The sequence below is a fragment of the Coturnix japonica genome, chromosome 5 (genome assembly GCF_001577835.2).
Source record: "Coturnix japonica isolate 7356 chromosome 5, Coturnix japonica 2.1, whole genome shotgun sequence".
Classification (NCBI taxonomy): domain Eukaryota; kingdom Metazoa; phylum Chordata; class Aves; order Galliformes; family Phasianidae; genus Coturnix; species Coturnix japonica.
In genome coordinates, this window is record NC_029520.1 from 2,365,396 (window position 1) to 2,389,853 (window position 24,458).

The 24,458-nt window shown below is 39.2% G+C and overlaps 1 protein-coding gene across 9 annotated transcripts in view; it reads left to right on the forward strand.

Moving 5' to 3' along the window:
* The window catches only part of GAS2 (growth arrest specific 2), an 87,292-nt gene that overhangs the window by 7,062 nt on the left and 55,772 nt on the right, over positions 1-24,458 (forward strand). For 2 of the 9 annotated variants that reach the window (XM_015863419.2, XM_015863421.2), the window contains exons 2-3: positions 12,830-13,005; positions 19,735-19,859. In XM_015863419.2, coding sequence (XP_015718905.1) covers positions 12,864-13,005; positions 19,735-19,859 — 267 coding nt within the window. In that variant the 5' untranslated portion in view covers positions 12,830-12,863. Of the gene's footprint in view, positions 1-3,906; positions 4,234-4,569; positions 4,818-11,356; positions 11,516-12,829; positions 13,006-19,734; positions 19,860-24,458 lie in introns of those variants that run through there. The other 7 variants (XM_015863416.2, XM_015863415.2, XM_015863418.2 and 4 more) reach the window with 7 other exon arrangements.

The window sequence follows — 24,458 nt, forward strand, 5'->3', positions numbered from 1 at the left end:
ATAAACATAAGGGGTAAGTTACTGGGAAGGAATGTTGGAGAGAAGAATATTAATGATTTTAAGAGGAAATCATTGTATGTGTCAGGAGAAAACAGGTCCTGAAAGGCAGAGAAAAAAACAAGGGAAGGCAGGATTTTGTCCAACCAAGAAGGAGTAGGTTGTCAAATGTAATTAGTACATTAGGACACACTTTTCTGTTGTAAAAATGTTTTGAATTCTTAAATAATGATCTTCTGTTTTGGAAAATTCATTATGAACAAAAAGCTTTCTCTTGTGCATCTGGCCTGTTTGCTTTTTGTTGCTAAAATGCCTTCCAAACGCAGTGTCTATCGGTTGATTCACATGAAGATTAGTTTGTGTATTCTGAAGTATCTACTGTGAGTGAAGCTGACAAAATAATTCCAGGATGATTCTGGTGGTAGAATAAAATGCTACTTTGATAGCTGTTGGCAGATCCTCTTTTACTCATTGCTGCTCTTGTGTTCTTAGTAGGTACATTCTCTGTCTTCTCTCCAACCTTACTGTAATGACATCCATCACATGTAGAAACCAAATAGAAAATTCTGGTTCTTAATATGTATGGAACAGGAACAGAGGTTGGTGTTTATTTGCAGCCAGTAGCTGGGTACTGAGCAACATGGACTTTTTCCTTGACACTATTTAGATAGTGACTATGCAAAATGCAAATTTTGGGAGCACTCTCTCTATGGGGAGCAATTGATAGAATATTGACTGTTTAGTATGGGGAAGAGGAGGCTGAGGAGAAACCTTACTGTTCTCTTCAAACGTCTGAAAGGACTTGGACTTGGTCTTATCTTGCTGGTGGCAGTTGACAGGACAAGGGGAAATGGCCTCAAGTTGCACCAGGGGAAGTTTAGGTTGGCTATCAAGAAAAATTTTACAGAAAGGGCTAATAAGCACTGAAATAGGCTCTCCAGGGAGGTGGTTGATGTTGTATACACATCTCTGGATATGTATAAAGACTGTTTGCGTGGGGTACGCAGGAACAAGATTTAGTGGAGGATTGTTAGAGTTAGGATAGTATGGTTAGGTTGTGGTTGGACTTGATCTTGAAGGTCTTTTCCAACCTGAGCAATTCTATGATACAACTGTGTGTGTATATATATTCACATAGATATATATTCATTCATATATATATGAATGTAGATAACAAGCATAAGCAACTGTTCAACACCACCAAGTAGATACTGAGCTAGTCCCCTGACCAGCAGAAGAGAGATCAATTCCAATCCCCTTCAAAGCTCCTTCCATTTGATGTCATATGGTAGGGTACATCCCTCCTTTGGCTAGCTTAAGTCAGCTGTCCTAATCCTGTTCCCTCCCACCTCCTTGGGCCCTTTGCTGCAAATGGCCTTGTCTTTGTACAGCACTGTTTAGTAGCAAATATAAACACTGGTATGTTATCAACATTGTTGTTCCCCTACAGACAGGCATAGCATCCAACCAGTCACTCTGAAGGTAACAATTCCATCCCAGCTGAAACTAAGACATCCATTTGTAAAGATGCACAACTGAATTAAAGCAGAACTTTTAGTGTTTTGGAACCCTGATTTGTTGTCTGAAAACAGAAAGTTTGTCAGACTTGGGATAGGATTTGCTGCTTCTCAGCAACTTAGAAACATTTTATATGTTGGTTTCTACTCTCAGTCAGCCTCATGTCTGTTAAGAAGATGCCATGTCAGAAACGTTATCAGAATGTGTGCATACTGAAAGCTGAATGTGGCAGGAGTGGAAGTTTTTCATCTAGAAAAACAGTGAAGAATATGTTAGCCTTTCACAAGGGAAGTCCTCTAAAAGAAAAAAACCCTAAAGTTAGCAAGTGTGCAGTTGATGTGATTTTCATATAGAAAATGTATGTATTTGTGTTGTGGGGTGTTGGGTGAAATTTTGAAGACCAGCTTCTAATATTAAAGTGTAAAACAGCAATGTTGTAGTCCTGCTTAAAGTGTGAATCTCAGTGCCCTCATAAGTGCGGTGTCGCTACTGAAGCACCCGTAACATTTATATAATGTACATTTCACATGTGTATTTGGAACTGCATTGCACTCAGTCTTGCTTGCATAAGATTTGATCTAAGAAGTAGAAAATGATTCAAACTGTGCATCTGTGGGTGTATGCTCTTTTACTATCAGCTAATATTAGAGTCTTCAGTACAAGCTAACAGATCAGGCAGTTGACAACCAACTCTGGCTTTGGAGTCTTAGAGCTGCCCTTTCAGCTGTTTTCATTGCTACACAGGCAAATGCATGTTCAAGATTTAGTGCACAAGGTCTGGAAATGCCTCAGCTCACCTCCTTTGTAGAATTGCTTGGGAGGAGCCTTGTAACTTCAAGAGAATGTCTGAAACTTAAATCTTCTACTGGAGAAGTAATTGCTTCTTAATGAAATGTTTTCCATGCTTTGTACAAAGCTGCAGAATAAAAGGTATCCAGATTATGGCATAATAGAGTTGGTCTTGAGGTTGGATAAAACCTCTGAAAGATAATTAAGTGAAGACAGGAATCTGCTCGACTTTTGTACCCTGTTTTCCTCATCTTCCCCAAGATATTTTGGTAAATGTGAAGGCTTTCTTCTCCATTTTTATGTATTTTCTTGATGAAGAATTTGGACTGACTGAAGCAAACCATCCTGCTCAGGGCCATCCAAATGTCAACACACAGCACAAGACTAGGTGCTGATACTCAGCTGTGATAAGCTGAAGCTTTATATGAAATGAAAGGCTCTCACTTAAGCAGCACTCATCTCTGCAATTAATAGTCCATCAGAACAGCACAATGTGAGCATAAGAATAAAATAAATAGCAAAAGATGCAGGCATTCTGGTTGGCCAGAAATGAACAACTGCAGCTCAGCAGGAATTTCCTTATGGTGTAATTACTGAGAAATAACCCAGCATTAAGTGTGGAAATCCAGTTTTCCCAGCAGATCAGGGTAGGAAGGAATGGATGTATATAAAAAATAGGGGTCAGTTCGATGGGCTTTTCAGCAATCAGGTTAAGACAACTCTTTCAGTATAATTATGTATAATGTGCTTTGGCTAGAAGAATTTAATTAATTGAATATAGATTGCAAGAGAAAATAAGTGTGCTGTTCAACTGGAGCAATCTGATGGCAAGTGATAGCATGATGTCATTAGGTAACTCAACAAGCTAATCTACATCCATGCTTTGAGATAAGCATAAGTCTGAGCATCTGTTTCCCACTACTGAATTCCCACAAGGGGCTTCCCTGCCTAGGGAATAAATGAATAAACAACGTTTGGGGAAGGTAATCTCTGACATTGAGCGTAATGCTGAAATGTCATGAAAATGAAATAGAGTGAGAAGGAAATTATGACTGAACTGAAGGTGTTCTAGGAGTTAGCTGGGGTTCAGCTTGGCAAAGGAAGCCCAGCCATCCAAGAGCAAGTAAAATCTCTATCCATCACTTCTAAAAGTAACATAAGAATGATTAATTCTGGAGTAGCACGTGGAATTTATTGAAAGTAGACTGCAAGGTGGCATGAAATGGTTGTGGAGACACGTGGAATGAAGCACATCCCAAGATGTGAAGTTGAAACTGTATTCCTATAGTGAGAGGGGGAAAAATGAAGGCTCAAGAAGTGATGATCAGACAGATGTCCTTAAGCACCCCAAAGTCCCAGCAACAACTATTTGAATTAAAGAAAATGGGACTTCTAGCTTAGATATGGTTTTTTCCTTTCTCTTCTCCAGTCTTGGAAAGAGAGCAGCAATAATGAAAGAGAAATGGACCTAAGCACTAACTTGCTGCCAAGAACTGTAACCCAATATCACAGCATTTCAAGGGTAAATCAGTGTCAACTGCGTTTGCAGTCCTGGAAAAAAAAAAAAAAAAAAAAGAAAAGCAAGCGCTGAACTTCCGTTCAGTCTACGCGGGCTGCTGAAATATAGGAAATGGGGTTGTGAGGGGGAAGAGGCTGAAGGGAAAAAGAAAAGTCTTTTCCAAAGAGAGCAGCGGCCAGAAGCATGAGGAGCGGCTGCTGCTGCCGGACTGCTCTTGTCGGAGGCGTAGCGGCTCAGCGGAGAGCGGCTCTGAGTTGAGTGAGTGCGGGCAGGCAGAGGGGGGGCCCTGCGCCCCTCGTCGGGGCTTGTTGCCGACCCCACGGAGGAGCCCGCGGCCCAGGCTCCTTTAAATTGAGGGCGTTCCGCCGGCTGCCTTCAAGTTGAAAGAAAAAGGGGCCGGCAGCGGGAAGGTGAGTTGCGTTTAGCAGCACGGTGCTGCTGCTGCTTTTGTTTCCGTTCCCGCGAATTAGGGCAGCGGGTTTTGCTTGCTTTCCTTCGTTCTTTCTCTCCCTTTTTTTTTTTTAATCTCTTTTTTCTTTTTTTCTTTTTTTTGTGTTGGGGGGGGGTGGGGGGGGGTGTCCTCTCTGTGCGTCCAGAGGTTGAAAGCGGCGTGAGAGCGTGCGTGGGGTGCGGGAGGGCTGGCGGAGGGGGCTTGGCCGAGGACAGCCGGCTAGGCTGGATCTCGCTGGTGGGCCGCCCCCGGGCATCCCATGGAGGGGCCGCGACGACCGCTCTTGGTCCTGCCCCCGAGGGGCAGAGCCGGGAGCCGCGCTGGCGACACTTATGGCAAAGCTATTAGCTCTGGCGTATCGGGGAGAGGCCCCGAGGATAGCGCAGCCGGGCTCGGCGGAGGGTGAGCGCAGGGCGGAGCGGGGCAATCACCCGGGCACCTCTCCTGTTCCTCCCGGCACGGCTGCGGGGCCGGTCGGCGGAGCCCTGGGTAAGGCAGGGGCAGGAGGACGAGGCCGGAGAGATCGCGGCGCGCGTGGGAAAGGCAAGTGTGGGGCGGGGGCGGCTCGCACGGCATCAGCGGCCGCCCAGGTGCTCGCTTACTTCCCCAGGCTCCGGATTTAGCTTTCGGGAAGGGCTGGCTTTGGCTTAGGGAAGAGTTTATTTCTAAACATCTGTCTCAGCATCCTCCCTTCTTTGCGTCTCCCTTTTCTCGGCTCGCTGTTGTAGAGGTGTGCATCAGCTTTGCCCTTCAGAGCGCCAGCAGGGCTGCTTGGTAGGGACCTTACTGCAGCTCTAGCACTATTCTGGCAGTACTTTGAAATTAAAACTGACCAAGTCCTCTTCAGTTTCCGTGTATTTTAAGTTTCAAATGGTTTCTTTGCTGCAAAGTAGGTGCAGTGCAAAACATCATGGTTTTATGGTGGTTTTTGTGATGTACTTTGTGTTTTAAAAAGAAATTAGATGACCTTCCTAAATTCACGTTGTGTAGTTCAAGAGAGTATCTGATCAGCATTATACTGTGGTACCTGGTGGAACCACAGCCACCCTGAACCCAGAGAAAGGAGAAGTGAGAAGGGTCAGTTATGGCCCCACACTTGCAGTCCATACTAACTTCAGGCTACTACATTTAATCACTTCATTTTCCTTTTGGCCCACGATCTTATTTCACTTAAAATCTGAAGTACCTTCTTGGCTCTGCTTGAAATCTCTTTATTAAGACTTCTTGCTGATTTCAGAACAGAAATGTAATTCAACACAAAGCTGATGTCAACTAGTCAACTTGTAACACTGCCTGCCTAGTGTGCTTGCAGCAAGAGACATGTTCCTTCTCCTTGTCAGATGTGATGTGACAGGTGTGTGTATACTTCCCTCTCCGGTTTGTGGAAATAGAAACTTCTTTTCTACTAACTTTTAATGGCTTAGAATACATATAGAGTATTTCTAAGGCTTTGTTTTGGTCTATGCGAGAAAGACTCATTGCTTTCCTTTTGGAAGAGAAGACGTTAGCGAGGCAATAGAGTTATTCCTACTAGGCACAGTCCTAGAAATATCCAGGCTTTCAATGATTAGCTCAGATTTTTGTGTGGTTAACTTCATTCTGGTCTGGCCTCAGACCAAGGGCCTTACAGGTTTAAAGTATCAGCATGCTGTTTTTGCCAGGTTCTGTATCCTCTGCTCTGAGCACTGCACATGCTGTAGCAAGCATATTCATAACGTAAAGGACAAAGGCTTCTTGTGATTAAAGTTTACTTTATCAGCGTAGATCACATTTTGATGTAAACCCTTAAAAATTCTAATTGATTAATGAGTTTCAGATGGTGGTTCCCCTCCAGTGCCCCTCCCAACATGTACAGTGTGCTCCAAGTTGTGCTGGGAAAGCTCCAGGAACCTTGGGCTAAATTGGTTGTGGTCTAGTTTATAAGGATAATAAAATAACTAGAAAAATTGAACTTCCCTTCAGAAATACACTTGCTGCATCTGTGAGCTTATGTTTTATCTTCTTGTTTACGGTGGTAAGAAAGTAAGATTATAAATATACATATTTAAGTTAATGCAGACAAGAATGATCTGTCGTTCAATAGCTTTCCAATAGAAGCTTTGTGATGCAGAGGCAGAATCATAGCTTTAAGAGTGATTGAGTTTGCTTTTACCTATATGGAACCTGAAAGGAAGGTGACTTTTGGTCTGTAGTAAACTGAGATACAGGTGATTAAGATTGGTTGAGTGAAATCTACCAGTGAGTAGCAAGTTTCTGGTTGTCTTCCTGCTGCTGCTTTTAGTCTCTTTATGTACCTCAAGTAAATGAGCTTTCATGATTCCACCTAGGGAAGTTATTCCACTGTCTGGCAGATCTTGCCACTGGGAAGTGTTCTGACATTACAAAAATTGATTACAGAAGTTGTTAGTTATATACGTGGCTCTCAAAGGAAGACATTCCTGTACGTTATTTTTGCCTCTTTGTGTGTCTGTCCATGCATATGTATGTAATTGAGGGTATGGAGAAAACCAAGAGCAGTTTTCAGTCTGCAAACTTTACTTATTCTCTCCAAATCTAAAATAATATGTCAACAACAAGGTATGAAAACTAGAATCAGTTTTCAACAGTAAATCTGTTGATGCTTAGACTCACTAAGTGTATAGAAGTAGCACTTGTGTATGTGAAAGTGCCTACTGCAAGTGCGAGTCCCACTTTGTGGACAGCCTCATTTCTGGTCACACAGATGTGTGCTTTGTTGCTACAGATTTATTTTTGAACATTAGGTCTTATTTTAAGCTCTTTTTGCACCCAGCTTACAGTAAGCGAATGCTTCACGCAGTCCACTTAAACTTCAGTAAAGTTTCAAATTTCTGTTCTTTTCCATCTGCTTGAGGTGATTAGAGCTAGCAGGGAGATCCAGCAGAAAGCCTTGCCAGATACTCATGAGCTCTGTTCTGGCTTTTGATCCTCTGTCTCCTCTCTTTCCAGCATGGCTGCTTTCCAATAGCATTACCTTCTCTCTAAGACAGCAGGAGATTGTCTGCAGTTATAGCCGATACCCCTCTGTCAAAGCCAATGTGCAGTCTAGTGTTCAAGTTACTGTTGCTTCAGAGAAAACTATTGCTGCTCTTGTCTAAGTTGCTGTCTGCTCTTTCTACCAGTGCCAATAAAGCTATTGCACAGTTGTCTGCTTATTTTTAATTCCACAACTGGGTATCTAACACAGTCCCCCCTGTCATATTAGGGAAAACCTCATTTCACAAGCTTGAAACTTAAGTGCAGATTTTTGAATTAGTCTCTGAACCCAAGCTCCAAGGCAGAGCTCTACCATCTTCTGTTTAAGCTTTGTGGAGCAAGTAGGACACTGAATTGGCATACGTGCAGATTTTTCAGCCCTAGATATCTCTGCTTTGGTAGCCAACTGATAGGAGCCAGTCAGTTACCTTGCTGATAAGCAGCAGCACCCACGTGGGCAAAAGCAGGTCTCTGCTACACAGCCAATGTGTCTCTCATGCTGGTATGGTGTCAAGGGAATGTCATACAGGACACTGGCATCAGAGATGATTTGATTGATTTATAAACACAGTACTGTGTTTGCTTTGCAATTTTTCCATTTCATGAACAGTTGTGTCATCTTCTAAATTGGAAGAAAAAAGCTTGTTTCACGAGTTATTTAAATTCTATGCTAATTCTTAAAACAAATCATAAAGAGAAAATAACTTAGCAAGACTTTGTCCCTGAGCTGGAATTATTGTATGATGATGCAAGTGAAAAGGAATGGTTCGATCCTCCTTTTGTTTATTGAGATTTGAGGGCAGATATCATGATTAGGTGCAAGGTTGAAGCAACAGTGACACTTGTGTAATAGAGCACTGCATGGTCAGCAAGTACTCAGTATGAGCCACTATATGAATATGCTGGATTGATAGTTTGGAGTAAAATGTTGCTGAATTGCCTGGTTAATTCACAGGATGGAGCACGTGTGTTTTGTGTGTGTGTGCATATATTTATGTGTTCATACAAATACAAGTACAAACTTGTATTATATAGAGTAAAATTAATGTTTCCATCATGTTAATGTGGATTCTCCTTCCCTGGACATATTCAAGACCTGCCTGGGCTCCTATCTGTGCAGCTTGCTGTAGGGATCCTGCTTTGCAGGACTCAATGATCTCTAGAGGTCCCTTCCAGCCCTACAGTTCTGTAATAGTGCTCTGGCTTTGTAGAAGTATAGTGTTACCAAAATCTTACAAGGAAGGGAAGGCTGTTGGAATAGGAAATGCAATTGAATCCAAATGCATGCAACTGTGAGCACTTAATTGTACAGCCAGCCTTACTTTACAGATCAAGGGATCTTTGATTCCTGTGTTTTAAGTACAGAGTGTGTCATTGTTGAATCCTTTTGTTGTTCCCTCCAAAAGCCCGTGGAATAACAGAAGATTACTTGTTTGATTGTCATTGCTTTGACCTGATCATCAATAACAGCAGACAGTGTAAGTTACATTGCTGGCAAAATACAAGCAGTGAGCTACAATAAACACAAAACTAAATGTGCCACTGTAAAACAAAATAAGAACTTCTCTGTTTGATAGAAGTAAGCAGAGAGAAATATAATCTTTGAGTGTATTGAATCTGTTACAAGTCTTTGTGTGTACTGTAAACTATCCCACATGGAATTCTTCAGCTAGACAATAAGTCTGAGAATTTGAGATGTCTTCCTCTTATTGACAGAAGTGTGGGGGTGGGGTGGAGGGAGGAGCAAGATATAACCTGTAACAAAACAATGAGGAGTAGCTAAAGACCTCTCCTGGTCTGTCTTCAGAATACTAGGGAAAAGAAATAGCTTGTTGAGGAGAAAAACATATAGAGGGAAGCTTTAAAGCTACTTATGCATACCTCATGTCAGTCCAGCAGCTTCTAGAAGAGCGTAGCTTTCTAAAATATGAGATATTTGTTGTTTGTGTTGGCTAATTTTAAAGAGCTACATATGTAATAAGTTGACAGTACTATTAGAAAGTAGCGAGTTTAGGAAAAACAGTATTTTTCTGGCTGCTTTGTTCATACCTCGTGTCTGCCAGGAGGAAAGGATGAAATGGTTGTTGGAGCCAATGAGGGCTGCCTCCTTAGCTGTGTCGGTGTACTCTTGAACACTACTGTCTCTCTCTGTGGCAGGATAGTTGTTTTCTCTTAACAAATTGCTCAGTGCTGAATTATCAGTAAAATTCTCTGCAGGTCACCAAGAAGTAAACATACTAAGATGATGGAAGGAGGTGAGATGATGGTATAGACAAATAAACTAGTTTGGGTTGGAAGGGACCTTGAAGATCATGCAGTTGCAACCCCTTTGCTATGAGCAGGAGCACCTTGCTAGTGGTCAGGCTGCCCAAAGCCCCATCCAGCCTGGTCTTGAACTCCTCTAGGAACAGGGGTTAGTTTAAAGCCACGACTCCTTGTCCTCTTGTTACTCTCCCCCATCTTTCTTGTAAGCCCCCTTGAAGGCTACTGTAAGATCTCTGCAGAGCTTTTATTCCTTCCCCAAGCTGATGAGTAGGTACTTCACTGAAATATTGTGGTGGCTTAAGCCACACTTAGGAGTTCACTATCAGCCAGTGTTTGCATAAAGGATATTTAGGAGTCTGACAGTTTCTGAAGTGCTTATGTAATTTGATCGCTAACATGCTATCTCCAATGGAATTTGTGACAGGAAGCAAGTTATGCTTCGTTTCTTAAAGGCTGACTTTTGTCTTACTGATTTTAATAACAAAGAGTTTTACCAAGCTTAAGGCTCATTCTCAGGGAAGTAGGGGGATAAAGGAGAAAGAAGACAACATGGTGTCAGAAATAAGCTTGCAAAGAGATCAAGTTGGACTGTGTGTTAGTTCACCTGTGATTCATTGGGGTTCTTAGTGAAGAGTCATAATCAATACTAACTTTCTCATTCTTCTGTCCTTGCTTTGTATGCCAGCTCCACAAAGTAGCCTACACTATTTCAGTAATTATTGTTAATTCAGGACTACTGTTTCAAGCAGACTGCTATTCCAATCCCAGAGCAGAGCTGACAGTCATTCTCAATTTACAGCTGTTTTTCTCACCTCATTTTATTTGTCTTTCCCTTCTTTCCTTCCTTTCCTACTCTGGGAATCAGTGTCCCAGCCAGGATTTCAGCTCTTACTAGCCAAGGAACTGCTGAACTCCAGCACCCCTGCACCCTTCAGTCATCGGTTGGAGCTCTTGTTCCTCCCACTTTTCTTTCTGCAGTGAGACTCAGAGATTTCTTGAACTTCATATGGCCTGGCTGCTGTTTGGTGAAACAAGATGTAGGTCATTATGATGCATATTTAAAGATAGCTATTCATTTTAGAGCCGAACTGAAGTAATGTCTCAAATCCCTCAATTCTCTGATCACAGAGATTGGTTTGAAGTGTAGACTTACTGCAGTGCTTGTTTCACAGACTGACAAGGGAAACCCAGATTGTTTCCCTGTACCTCTTCCGGAAGCCTTGAAACAAACAACGGCAAAAAAAGGCAGTTTTCAGACCATAGGATTACTCCTGCCTTGCTGCTGGCAACAGCCTATATAGTAACTGGCTGTCAGCATGTTATCATGTTGGTGGTTATACATTAACTCTAAATTCCACATATAAGCTGTTAGAGACAGAGAGGCTGCTGTACCTTTCCTGAACAGAATGTTGTCTCCCTGGAATACCTGTTAACAGACCCCAGCTCAGGATGTGCACTTTGTGAGAACCTGCTGTGGAAGCAGACATCCCCTTAGGGTCTCATGGTGAAATGTTTGTGTGCATCCCTGAAATGTAAAATAGCACAATAATTCAGGCTGGAAGGAATCTCCAGGGATCATCTACTCCAACCTCAAAGCCTGTATGAAACTTGAAAATGCTTTCAGTGAAGAGGTCCATTTTCTAGATATTTCTTTTTAAGACAATCCTGCTCCAGAAATCACACGCAAAAAAGTTACCATAAGGATTTTTATTCTCATTTTTCTGTAAAGCAAGCGTGGAATTTTTACCTGTTTTGTTCCTGTGTAATCTTTGATGATAAGGTGCAATTAGTTATCTATTTTGATTGTGTTTCTGATTATCCAGAGTGAAGATCTAAAATTCAAATGCTTCCAAAGGAACTTTGATACTTGAGGATATCTACTGATTTTATTGACTGAAAAAAACTGATTTCAGTGAGCGAGATATTCACAGTGAAAGCTGTGTTTGCCTACTCCAAAGGCAACTGCCATTTCAGGATTTGGGGTAAGGAGTTTGGTGCTCTCAACATAATATAAGTAGATATTTTTGAGGAAAAATGAGTTTATTTAGCCATGCTGTGGTTTAGAAAATGCTGTACAATTTTAAGGTAAACATTGCATATCCCAACTAGCTTTTTCATGTATTTGGAAATGTAGTTTGCAGAACAGTTTTATGGCAATTGCTTTTTGTATTCAGTGTGCATTTTTCTTCTTGGCAAAGGATTTACTTATTTACACTTTTAGTTCCAGGTTTCAGTGGAATAGTATAACAAATGGCTTCTGTCTGTCTGTCTGTCTTTCTGTCTGTCTTTCTGTCTGTCTTGTCTTTCTTAATGACTCTTACCTGACTGAAAGAAAGAAACAGTGTTTGCAGTGATTTGTAAGCTGAAGTCACCCGCCCCACTTCACCTATTTTTCCAACTGATCCATACTAACTGTGGTTAAGTACAATAAAGTAACCCAGCTCACTGCTATAAGCAATAGAGTTCAGGTCTGATTTTCTTTTCAGTAAAACATAACCTCTTTCTTTAGCACACTTGTGCCACAGAGGGGAGAATTATCCCTTCAGGAATGCGAATATAGGTCCAGTGGGCCTAACGTCTCTGGCTGCACCAGGAGTTGAACACTTAACTAATATTTAACACATGACGTATTGCCTTACCTGAAACCTATGTTTCCACACATTGCCACCGAAGCAGAGGATATTTGTATAAAAGATGGAAGTAGGAAATGTGGTGGGTAATCAGCCTGGGCTATTGTCCTGCTTTCTGAAGAAAGTATGTTATTCTTCATATACATCTTGAATTTTGCTTTAATTATTCTAAAGGTGCAGATTACAGGGATTCTACTTGGTAACTATGTTTGCTATTTGTTAGCAAGTCTGTGCAGTAGCGTAACTTAGTTGTTCACATGTTTTTCTTGGGCCTGATCCAAAGATGGCTGAAACTTTCAATTTATTTTGAATGGATATTGGATCAGGCACTGTTCTGAGTTGGCTGGTTTTCTGTGAAATCCTTGTTTTCTTTTGGATTTTAATCGTTCTTTGTGCAATACTTGGTTATGGGTTGATAACATGTAGCTGGGTGAGTAGAAATGAAGTGGAAATTGATCTACGTGATTTAATCACTTAAATTGAACCATTAATAAAACCTCAGTCGTAGATGCTGCGTTCATGTATTACACCCACATTTCTTTGTCTGATGTATGATTTCTCACAGTCATAGTTAAAGCTGTTGTCTATAGCCATGTTAAAAAGTGGATCTGTAAATTTTATTTGCTATGTTGATTTACGTGTTTGTTTCTTTTTTTCTTTTTCAAGAAGTACTAAAACAGGTACAACCAGTGGATAAGCAATGTGCACTGCTCTGAGCCCAAAAGCACGTGGGCCTGGCCTCTCTGATATGCACCAATACAGTCAGTGGCTTGCCAGCAGACATGAGGCCAACTTATTGCCGATGAAAGAGGATTTGGCCCTGTGGCTCACAAACTTACTGGGTAAGATATGAGAAATAGAATTGCTGGACAGTATGAGAATTCTACCAGAATGAAAATCTTCAGGCTATGTTGTGCTTCAAAAATAGTTAGGATTAACCAGCTAATCCCACCTAGAACAACTTCTAACGAGTTAGAAATACTCATGAATAGTTAGTCTAGACAGTTCTGGAAGTAATGTAATTAAACATGTACTGTCCTCACATTTATTTTTCCCCAAATTGCCATTTAAATTGACTTTCAAATGGGTTTTATGTGCTAGTATAATTAAGCTGGATGTTGCTACTTCCTGCCATCAGGTACATCCTATTTTTGATTGGGAGACCTTCCACAGACTCTGGGTGCATTAAATTCCTTGAATAAATGAACCCATTAGATAGTTTTCCACTGACCAAGCAGTCTAGTTGTGGATAATTGTTGTTCAATGCAATGCATGTGAAGACTTGCAGAACCTTGCGTGTTGAGGGATCTGACCCAGAAGTTGCAGCTGGGACCTGGAGATTTTCTGGTTGCGGTTGTATCTCCTGATGCATGAAGCAGAAACCAATTGCTGATGGCAATTCTACCAAGAAATATGTGATTTAAGTGATATAAAACTTGTAAACTCCTCATCTGAAGAGAAACGCATCAGCAGGTGTTCTTTTTAATCAATGAGGAGAAACTGTTTTAGACAAGGTGACATTCACTTGATGTTTTTGGAGGCAAAGTTGGAAGAGCATTTTTAAAATTGGGATTATTTTTCTTATGGAAATCTGCTTTGGTCAGAAAGTAGGCAGTGTTTTTTCTTGGCTATTGTTGCAGTTGAATTTAGTCGTTGATATCATACAATGATAGGGTGCCTTTTCTTTTCATGTTCTAAAATATTATATTTCTTTTGCTGAAGATAAAGCAAAGTAATATTAAGCTATGATGAACATAGAAAAACAGTGTGTAAGTAGAATGCCCTTACACTACAGTATCTTCAGATAGGCAGTACAAATATTATTATTGGAATAGTTCTGAACTTATAGTTGTGAAACTGACACCTTAAATTAACAAATTCAAAGTATTGTCCAAGCAAAGCCAGGTGAAAATCCAGAAACCCTGCCTTTTTGTGATAATTGCCACAAGGAGGCAATCCAAAAGGCTGCTTTTTGAATCAGAAGCAGCCCATTTTGTTAACGACTGAATATATTGCTTAAAGACTTTTAAACAGTGAAGTTCTAGTGAGGCCCACTAAAACAAACAGAAGCTTGTTTGCAGCTCCTAACAGAGTTCTTCCAGTGACGAGTTTAGGAATGAGGTCACTTTTTTAGTAAGAAAGTAGCGACCAGCAGGAGGTTCCGAAATGCCAACTGTAATTAAAGATCTGATTTTTCATATGGACACCAAACTCTTCACTGTGTAAGTAAATGGGCACGGCCTTCTTTTAATTAAGCAACATGCACAGGTCATTTGCATAATGCATTCCCCAACACCTTCTCACATGCAAGTTCTTATTTTCTCAGCTTGTTGTGAAGAGCTGAAGTTACAGTGATTTGTTAAAGTGCTTCAAATTCCTGTGTATACATTGTTATTCAAATGAATTAAGTTAAAATTCAGTCAAAATAAATGAAGTGTAACTGAACGGATGTATTAACATACTTTCTATATTCACTCAGAGTTCAAATTTGGTTTAATTACTTTATAATTGGGGTTAACTTTCACGGGAGGAGGGACACACAAGCATGTGGCTGTGGGATAAAATTGGTATGAATTTATAGCATGCTGTTACCTTGTTGTAAATACCTGCTTGTACTCTTATTTCACGTTATCCAAAGAGGATATCCAAACAGTTGCATGCGATGCTCAATGACATGATTTAGCACAGGATTGTTAGAGTTAGGGTAGCATGGTTAGGTTGCAGTTGGACTCAATGATATTTCAGGCTTTTTCCAACCTGAGCAATTCTATGATTCTGTGCTTTTTTCCCTCTTCTGTTCTTTTTTGTTTTATTTTTTCCTCCTCTCCATAGAGAAAACGTACTTTGCATTAAGGAATGCTGCAGATGTTGCAGAGGGAAGTGGCTCGTATGATGCTGCAGAGCATCATATTTTCATAGTGAGGCATCTCAGCATTGCAGCAGGCGAGAGGAGTGAAGCAGTGAATGTTGCAGCTCTCAGCCTCACTTCTCCCTGCTGGCTGAGAGAACACTATTGTGAAAAAGTTAAGGAGATATTTCGATCAATTGCCTTGCAAATCAAGGTCATCTCCTAAATCTTTTTACTGTGTATGGAACCAATGAAGCACTCAGCAACACTTCTGCTGCTAATGCTTTCTAAACTGGTTAGATAACATATGTATTTATAGTAGGATCCTCTTCCAGGTACACGTTCCATCTTGAGCAAATTTCGTGTAAGGATTAGAAATGTTTGGCCACACTAATATTCTAGCAGAGGCAAAATGGCTGTTTGACAGCAAATAACATTTGCCATCTTCTGTGTCTTCTGATACTGTCTCATTTTATCTTTTTTCTTGTTCTTGAGCGCACTTACCAGATTCAGATGATCACAATACCAAAACTTATTTCATCCAGCTTTGTTTAGCACCTAGGACCACATAGAGTAGATCTGTAATATGTTTGTTGACTATGGCAACATAACTGGGCTCCATGATATAAATGCTGTGATCTCTTCATAGCAGAAATTCAGAAACTCATTGGTAAGGGGCTGGAGGCTGCAAAATGTTGAGGATGAGGACAAGTAAAAGTTGCACATTGCATGAGGTGTATGCAAATTGCTTGTTCAGATGCAAAAGTGGAGTAGACTTGGAGAAAAGGAGAGAATTTAAGAGGACTGTAGGAGGCATTCAGTTACAGGTTGGCTTGGAAAATGATGTTGAAAGAGGTGTAAAATTTGGAGGAAGAAAGGTAGAACGTCTCAGGCAGAAAAACCGTGTTTCTTAAACTCCTCATTAAGGCAAAACCTGCTTCAGTTCAGGCATCTCTCTAAGAAGATCTTGTAACCATCCTTTTATTTTCAACAGCAATGTGTTCAGCTAAAGCCAGTGGAAAATACAGGTAAATAAGTACCCATGAGTATTTCTAGAGCTGCTTCTTTTTCAGCTGAGAGGCTTGATAATTTTCTTTAGTATCAGCATGTATTTGAGATTGTTTGTACATTTCATTTAAATAATAATGTCAATTCTATCAACGTTACTCCTCTTGATCTTTGCTTTTCAATGATACACAGCAACCTTTTTGTCCAAAAAGATCCACTTTTTTAATTTACATAAAATTGTTGCCTCTTTTCTCCCCTATTTGTATTTGTGTTTTGTTACCTTGGGTTTAAATGCCAAAGGAGTTGATGGTCAAAAGGAATACTTCCATTGCTGGCTCAGTACTGTAGAAGCTCATCCTTCCACTGATATATTCCAGAGTTTCATCTGAGTAAAAGATTTCTGTTTTTAAACTATTAGTTTGATGTTACCATTGAAACATTTAATCTTTTGGTTTCAAACTAAAAGAGTGGAAATTTAGATTTGATACTTATATATATATAATATATATATATATATATATACATATATATATATTATATACTTATATATATATACACACACACACATGCACTTATGTAAATATATATGTGTGTATATATATATATATGTAAATATATATGTAAATATATATATATATTACAGTAAGGGTAGTGAAGCACTGGAACAAGTTTGCCCAGTGAGGGGATGGAAGCCCTAGAGACATGCAAGATCAGACTGGACTGGGTTCTGAGCACCTGATTGTGTTGTGGGTGTCCCTGTTCATCTCAGGAGAGTTGTTCTAGATGACCTTTAAAGCTTCCTTCCAAATCAAACAATTATATGCTTCTATAAAGTAGTTCATCAGCTAGTTTTGAGGCTGTTTCTGCATTATAGTTACTGAAGTTAGTGCAAAAGAACAAACTGGTATAGTAGAGGAACAACTAGACTTGGGTACTAGCTTTAAGGTTTGAGTCCCTCTCCACTTTACTAAAGGTTCTGGTTGTCTGGAGGCCCACATTCTCAACCACTTGGATGCACAAGCTAGGTATGGGCTTCTTACCCTTCTGGTAAAAGGGTTTGTCTTTTTTAAGGGGCATTTGGCCTGTGCAGCATAAGAAGGGGTAAGTAATAATTGCAAGTTTTGAGAAGGCCTTCATACTCCTGTGTGTTGTTTTTTTTTTATTGTATTTAATGTTATTACCATTCTATAAAAACATTGTGACTGCTTTCTTGTAATTATAGGGGGAGTTATCCATTTTTAATGGAGCTTAATGTTTTTTCCTTACAAATACACAGAGCCTGTTTTTCCCTCAGGCTATGAACACTGCTCTCATTTGAATCAATACATTTCAACTGTTAAATATGTCAGTGTCTGTTTTAGCAAAGAAATGCCACCTCTTGGAGCCATAAAATACAGTGAATTGAAAGCTGACACCTAATATATTTTTCATTGGATACAGATGTTCAATTCAAAACTAATTCTTTCAGCTTTTGTAAAAGGGAACAGAACTACAATACTCTTAGCTTAGCATACAATATGCAGTGACCAAACTGCTAATGCAGTTCAGTATTAAAAATAGTGTGAATGTATTGTTAAATCTCAGCAGAAGACAGAAGATTTCTTTCCATGTGTATTAAATGAGAAGATAGTTTTAAATAGGCTTTTTTTTTTTTTTTTTTTGACTGGTAGAATAATAAACCTAAAAATCTATAAGACATAGGACAGAGTGGATGTCTGTGACATGAGTTTTGTTTCCCTTGTGCAAAAGTGCATCTTAAAACAAAATAAAACCTTCTATGGTTTGAAAATGTCCGAAGCATAGTTTAGTAAAAAATGAGCTTATTGAAAAGTCTTATTATTAAACAAAAATAAAGCTTTTCCTATGACTCAGTAGTTTTCCAGTTTTAGATTTCTAATGGCTTCTAAACCTTTGCTATAAAAGCAAACTAGGGAAAAAATATGCCAGAATGATTCTAATCTGTGGGCTGTCAGTTTCAGACCTGACTTCAGCTGAATTGGAGGCACAGCTAAAGTAATGACAGTTGCATATAAACTACCATTGTGTTGAGTGTCTGTAGAGCTGCTACTGCTCTTCTGCCTGGAGAAGTAATTTAGGTATAGGGGAATCATAGAGTGGGTTGTGTGGCAGAGAGAATTAAAGGGAGGGGGAAAGAAAGGAAAGGTTGTATATGAAACTGATTTGCCACATGGATCTTAATCTTTGGTTTGTAACTGTCCAAACTGAAATGACTGGCACTTTATTTTGCCTAAAGAATGGTGGAGTATCTAACAAGTTTTAGGTAAAAGCCTACACAAATAATTTTTCTGTTAGCTTTTTTAGATATATGACTCTACAGTGCTACACTATTTTGTGTTGTGATACTGATTACTAGGTGACAGTATACTCATAATATATTGCAGGAGTATAATAGAAATCTTTAATTATCTCTTTCATTTTTATTTTTGACTGTTTGCCCCTCTCTTCTCTATTAAAAGGCATAGAAAAGATTTAATTCATTTAACCTTTTTTTGTGATTTTCCTAGTTTTTTTCTTAGGCAGAAGTGCTGTGAACCAGATCTAAACAGATGCCTCATGGAAGTCACATTTTCCTATACTAACTTAAATATATATAAAAGTGGTTTAGTTGGGAGGATGGTTGTTGGTTATAGATTTGTGGCGAAGAAAATGAACCAGCATTAAGCAGGTTTCTACCTGTTGTTACAAGAAGTCAGCTTTGATTAGCAGGAGTAGATGAGATTGGAATGAGGAGCTACTCTTACTAACAATATTGGCTTCTGAATGCTGTGTAACAGCTTATGTAAAAGGAATTGCTTGGTGCACTCCATTTCCCAAATGATGTCTGCAAGTATCATTAAATATATATATTTTAATAGTAAGAGCATTATTGAGTTCTTGATGCTTTAATGGTAGAAGAACGCTGAACAATCCAGTGGCTTGCTACAGTTGAGTCCAAAGTGAAAGCAAGTTTTCCAGTATTATTGTGAAAAGCTTTAAAGAATTATAAATACAATGATTTGGAAATGATGGCGTAATTCTGAGATATCAGTTTGTGGTGGCAAAAGATTCCCCTCTCATCTGGCCTTTCTCACATAGTTTGAATATCATGGGACCGCTGGGATTGTGGTGATACCATTGGCTACCTGCTCTGCTCAAGCTGGGGTGGAGTGATGAAATATAGCATGAAACATTTTGTACTGCAGTCACTCTCTTGCAGAACCAAGTCTCTGACTGAACACTTCCCTTTCCTTCATTGTATGGTTTGCTACAAAATAAACTGCATTGAAAGTGTTAGCAATATTTATGCTATCACTACCCACGTATGCTAGTATAAATCACCTGCCTACTACACTGTGTGTTTGCTGAAAGCACTGGAATTTCCTAAAAAAAAAAAAAAAAAGAGATAGGAGTTCTTAAAGGCTAGAATTATTTTTCAAGTAGCACAAACCTTCCCAAGGAAAGCATGTTACCTTAAAATTCGCTGTATGTGTACTGGAGATGTAGTAGTGAGATTAGAAATGCTAGTTGTTCAATTCAAGTATGCTTTGAATTGTTGTCCAAATTTCTTTTGATTTCAGTGCATTTAGAATGTGCCCATTTGTTTGTTAGTGTTTTTTGTTTGTTAGTCTGTTTGTTTGTTTGTTTTTTCTTAAAACAAGTGCCATCTATACCGCTGCACACTGTTTGCCATGCTAACTTTCTGCTTGCTGTTCAGGTAGAGAAATAACAGCAGAAACCTTTATGGAGAGATTGGATAATGGTGCCTTGCTTTGTCGGTTAGCTGAGACCCTGCAGGAGAAATTTAAAGAAAACAGCTTTGAGGCAAACAAACCTGGCAAAGTAAGTGTTGTTAACTATTCTAACATGTCATATTTTGCAATTAAAAGTTTTCGTTTATGGTGCCTCTTTCAATGAACATGGCGGTAATTCTTCATGTAGAGAAAAAGATAATGTATAACTGGGAGAAATGAGTGTTTCTTCAATAATTATGAAGTAATAATACAAGGAAGATACTCAAAAACAACTTGTTACCTGTGGAACACAAGATATCAAACAAGATCTATCAGTGGGATATGGTAGCTAATAGGGAAAATACAGTCCTTGTATGTATTTGCAAGGAGGAATATTAAGGAGCAGTGGGAGGTGCCATTTCCTCTTCAAACAGCTCCAAAGAGTCCAGTAACACAATTCTGCAGTTAGGTGTCCAGAGTTTAAAGATCCTGTGGTGTACTGGAAGGGATTCAGAGTTGCAGACATATTGTGGAAAACGTAAACCTTCAGAAGATATGGAAGAGCTTAGCAAAGATTAAGAGCATTAAGCTCTCACTTGATCGCAGCCATAGGTCAGTCTTACTGGGAGAAATTAAAGAGTGCAGTGAGCATCTCTTTGGGACAGGTTAGGTGAGATTATTGACAATTACATCAATTCAGTTGCTCTGAACCTGTTTTTATTTCTCTGTTTGATCTGGTTGAATTCAGGTTAATCTTCCTTTTCAAGGAAGGTTAATAAAAGGTAGATACTCAATAAGTTAAAAATAGGGGAAAAAAAAACCAAAAACCTAAGAGCAGGAAACAACAAAAAAAAATGCACCATCTGTTCTTGATGTTCTCACAACATGTCTATAGCAGAAATCAGGACACAGCATAAATTGTATCAGCAGTTCTGAGAACTGACAGCATTGTCAAGTGCAGCTTCTTTAAGTTGTTTTTCTCATAATTGTTGCAGGAGAAATTGTTTGTTCTAAAGCAGGCTTCGTTTTTAACTTACTGCAGGCTTTTGTGTTTGTTTAGGGGAGCACTGTTTTTTTTTTGTCTTTCTGTCTTCTGCTTATTTTACTGCCAGAAAGAGAAAGGATGGGATAGATAACTGGGAGGAAAAAAGACAAGAAGTAAATCAAAGAGAGAGGCAATGCTACTTCTGTAATGGAGGAAAAGACAGATGGAACTCATATTCTGTATTTGAACTGGTAACCAAATTTAGCTAGTGGAAGTACTGGCTGACTTCTGAATTCCTCCCTATAATGTGGTCCAGGCTGTCTTCACCTAAGAGGTGGCCCGTTAGTGTCTTGGTAACTTCCAAGCTGAGGAAAAAAATACGTGTTATGTTGGGTTGAACTTAGGAACTAACTAGGCAGAAAAAGGTATCGCTTGGTAGTGATTATTTGTACTTATTTGTAGAAAGGTAGTGTTATTAATAAAAGCTACTAAAAGCTTCAGTGATTACCCATAAGTTTCGGAGTTGTTCTGCTTCTGGAAAGAACCAGATCTTTGTTCTTACATTAACTTCCTCGTCTGACCATACGGCCTTTCTTACTTCAGATAGCTGATCCCCCCCCTGCTTTTTTTGAACTGAAGTTGCATTAGGAGCCAATTGAACTTTTGTAATCCTATATATTGGAATCACTAAAATGTGTTGGCATTTTTTGGTTGTTGTTGTTTGTCAAGCTGTTAAAACAGGCAGTGCAATTAAATGGGAAAACATTCTACTCTGCTGCAGTTTTACCAAAATATATTATTTCATACTTATTACTCTGCCATTTCTTTGAATTTTTAATAGCATTTGTGTCATTGTAGGCTATTAGGGAACTATTTATCCTTTCAGACTGTAAATCCCTGTGTAGCAATCTCAAGCAATATGGATCGTCTGCAAATTGGAAAATCTGACTTGTGGTGCCAAGGAAATATATAAGGAGATTATACTGTATGAAATTTAGCATAGTAAGAATTCCAAAATCCTCCTCGGAATTGTTATTATTATTATGCACTCTGTTAATAATATATGTGGAACTTTGGAGCCATTTGACATTACCCTGAACAGGAAAACAGAAATATTAGTCTTTCAACAAGGTGCTTTGCAGCAAAAGACTTCACTGGTAGGTGGGAGTTCTGTAGGTACCAGTCTCTGCCAAAATATATACAAAGATTTTTATCCATAGATTTTATTTATTTATTTGAGATTTTTAGATCAATGCAGACTAATAGTAAATGAGTGGCTGCCAGAAGAATCAATTTGCAGGCAGCACTGAGGTGCAACTGATTGAGGAGACAGGATAAGGCTGTAGATATATATACTAGGGGGGTGGGGGGGAATCTTCCTATTAAATCCCTCACCAATCTAGAGATTTTGTCTGCTTTCCTTATATATGGGCTACTTCCTAGTTGGCAAAGCTCCATATAATTGGGTTTAGTTTTGTCTTAGAGGAAGATGATATATTCCATTCTATTTTGATTTTATATATATATATATTCAATTCCAGTTTGATATATGCTGCTGTTCATGAATTTGCTTTTTCAGGTCTTTGAAGCTGTCTGGTTAGTTCAGCAGTGATGGCAATACATGTAAGAAGTCAAGTGAAAACTAATAGTGCATACACTGACTTGTTAGTTGTTTGCAATTATTTCTGGAGTCTATATTGCAGTACTTTACAGAATCCAGAGGTTAAATCCTATTGCCTCTGATTGAACTTCTTGGCAATAAGTTTTTATTCATTGTCAGTCTTGCATTTCTTTCTTAATGAAACTTGATGACTTCTTCTCTCATGAGAGAGAACTGAATTCTGTGTCTTTAGGGAACCCCCTAGGTCAGCATCTGTCTTTCTGCCTTAGAAATAAATTAAGAAAGCATAAATGAAAAAGGCTGTGTCTCCCAAAATTCAGGTCTACTAAATCTGGAAGGAACGTGCTGGTATTGATATAAACTCTTCCTGTTTGTGTGGTGTGGAGATGCCTTTGGATGCTTGAGATAATATCAAAAGAGTAAGGAAGCTGCTGGTAATATGACTTTGGGAATATAGCTTTAAGAAACTGGAAAGCCAATTAAGAGATGCACAGTGCAAAAAGTAGAGTCAGAGGAAGACAATGAAGATCAGTAGAGTAGCCTTTTATGTAGAATGACCAAACAGGTTAGGATTCTTAGTGCAGGAAGAATCAGCAGTGCATGTGATGGAACCTTCAAAATCATGGTGGTGTGGCAGATGTTCTCTATATGGAACTGTGATATCTAATTTAAGTTAAGGAGCCAAACAAAAAATAGGGGGTTCTATATGAAGCGGCTATGCAGTCTTAAAGTTAACCTGGATTCAGGAAAGCACTAAACAAGGTAATGAATGCACTGAAACCCTATCTGCTGTCCCCTTGTGTAATGTGATTAATGCCTGAGTATGCGCTGAGAAATGTTATGCATGCTGTTGTCTTAGTCTTCCCTGGATACCCACTTATGGTTGGTCTATGCTAGTTAGTTCCTTGGTCACCCAGTAGGGTGTTTCAGTGGCTTATAACTTCATGGGGATGAATGCCTTGCTGGCTGTGCAACAAGGTATCTATCTTTTCACAAGGTTCAAACTTCAAATAAATTAAAATAAATTGTACTTGTAGCTCTATATACAGAAACATAATCTCCCCACTTTAGGACCGAATCTTTACAGCTAAAAATATCACTCAGATCAGAGAGTACTTCCTATCTGTTACCCAGAGGAATAATACGCACTAGAGTTTGGCAGCTTCTGATGCCATTTACGCCTTATTCTCATTGCCCACCTAAGCTTAATGCCATTATAAATACTGTCGGGTGTCAGAACAGATATCCTGAATACATCTGTCGTGAGACTACATATCTAACCTGTGGCGTTAGATTAGTTAATCATACAATAGTACATGATTTAAAGCATTTCAGTTTCTAAACATGAAAAACTTAACAGTAGTTGATTACAAAGGATGTTGAGTGCTAGATTTGTTTGCGGTCTCCAAAAGACAGTCTTCTAGTCTAGCATGCTTCAAAACCTGAGGGTTTGGACAATGTTGGCGTTGTTTTTGATCTCTTGCTTTAGGCAGGTGAAACTTTGAATTTTGAATGAAAATAGAAATGTTAATTAGGGAGCGCAGCATTAGACTAATGTGACTATTCCATATGTGTTTAGAGAAATATTTGGAGTTTTTACTGTCATAAGTAAACCAATTCATGTACATGTCTGAAACGGCAAGGAGATGACTGATATTCATTTTAATAAATGCTGAACATTTGTAGTAAGTTCCTGAAACTACCTGGGCTGCTGCTAATGATCTGCTGTCTAGAAACTACAGACTTATTACAGCAGGAGTTATTCCATAAAAGTGATTCATGTCACAGGATGCCATTTTGTAATTTTCTCCCATAGGCTTGGATTTCATCTCCAAGCTGTCCTGGCAGTATTTCACTTTTCCTGACAGATAGTTAATTTGAGAATCTCACAGCTGTACAAACAAATTTAAAGCATCAAGGCATGTGCAGTATGCACAGAGCCCCCATTTGCTTAGGCTTATTTTAGTAAGCCCGTTAATTACGACTTTAAAATAAACACAGAGAAATTGTGTTAATAGTTATCACCGTTTTAATAGGCAATGTATAACAGTCTGCCCACCAGCCTTGAAGTCATATATTTATATATATTTATGAATACTCTG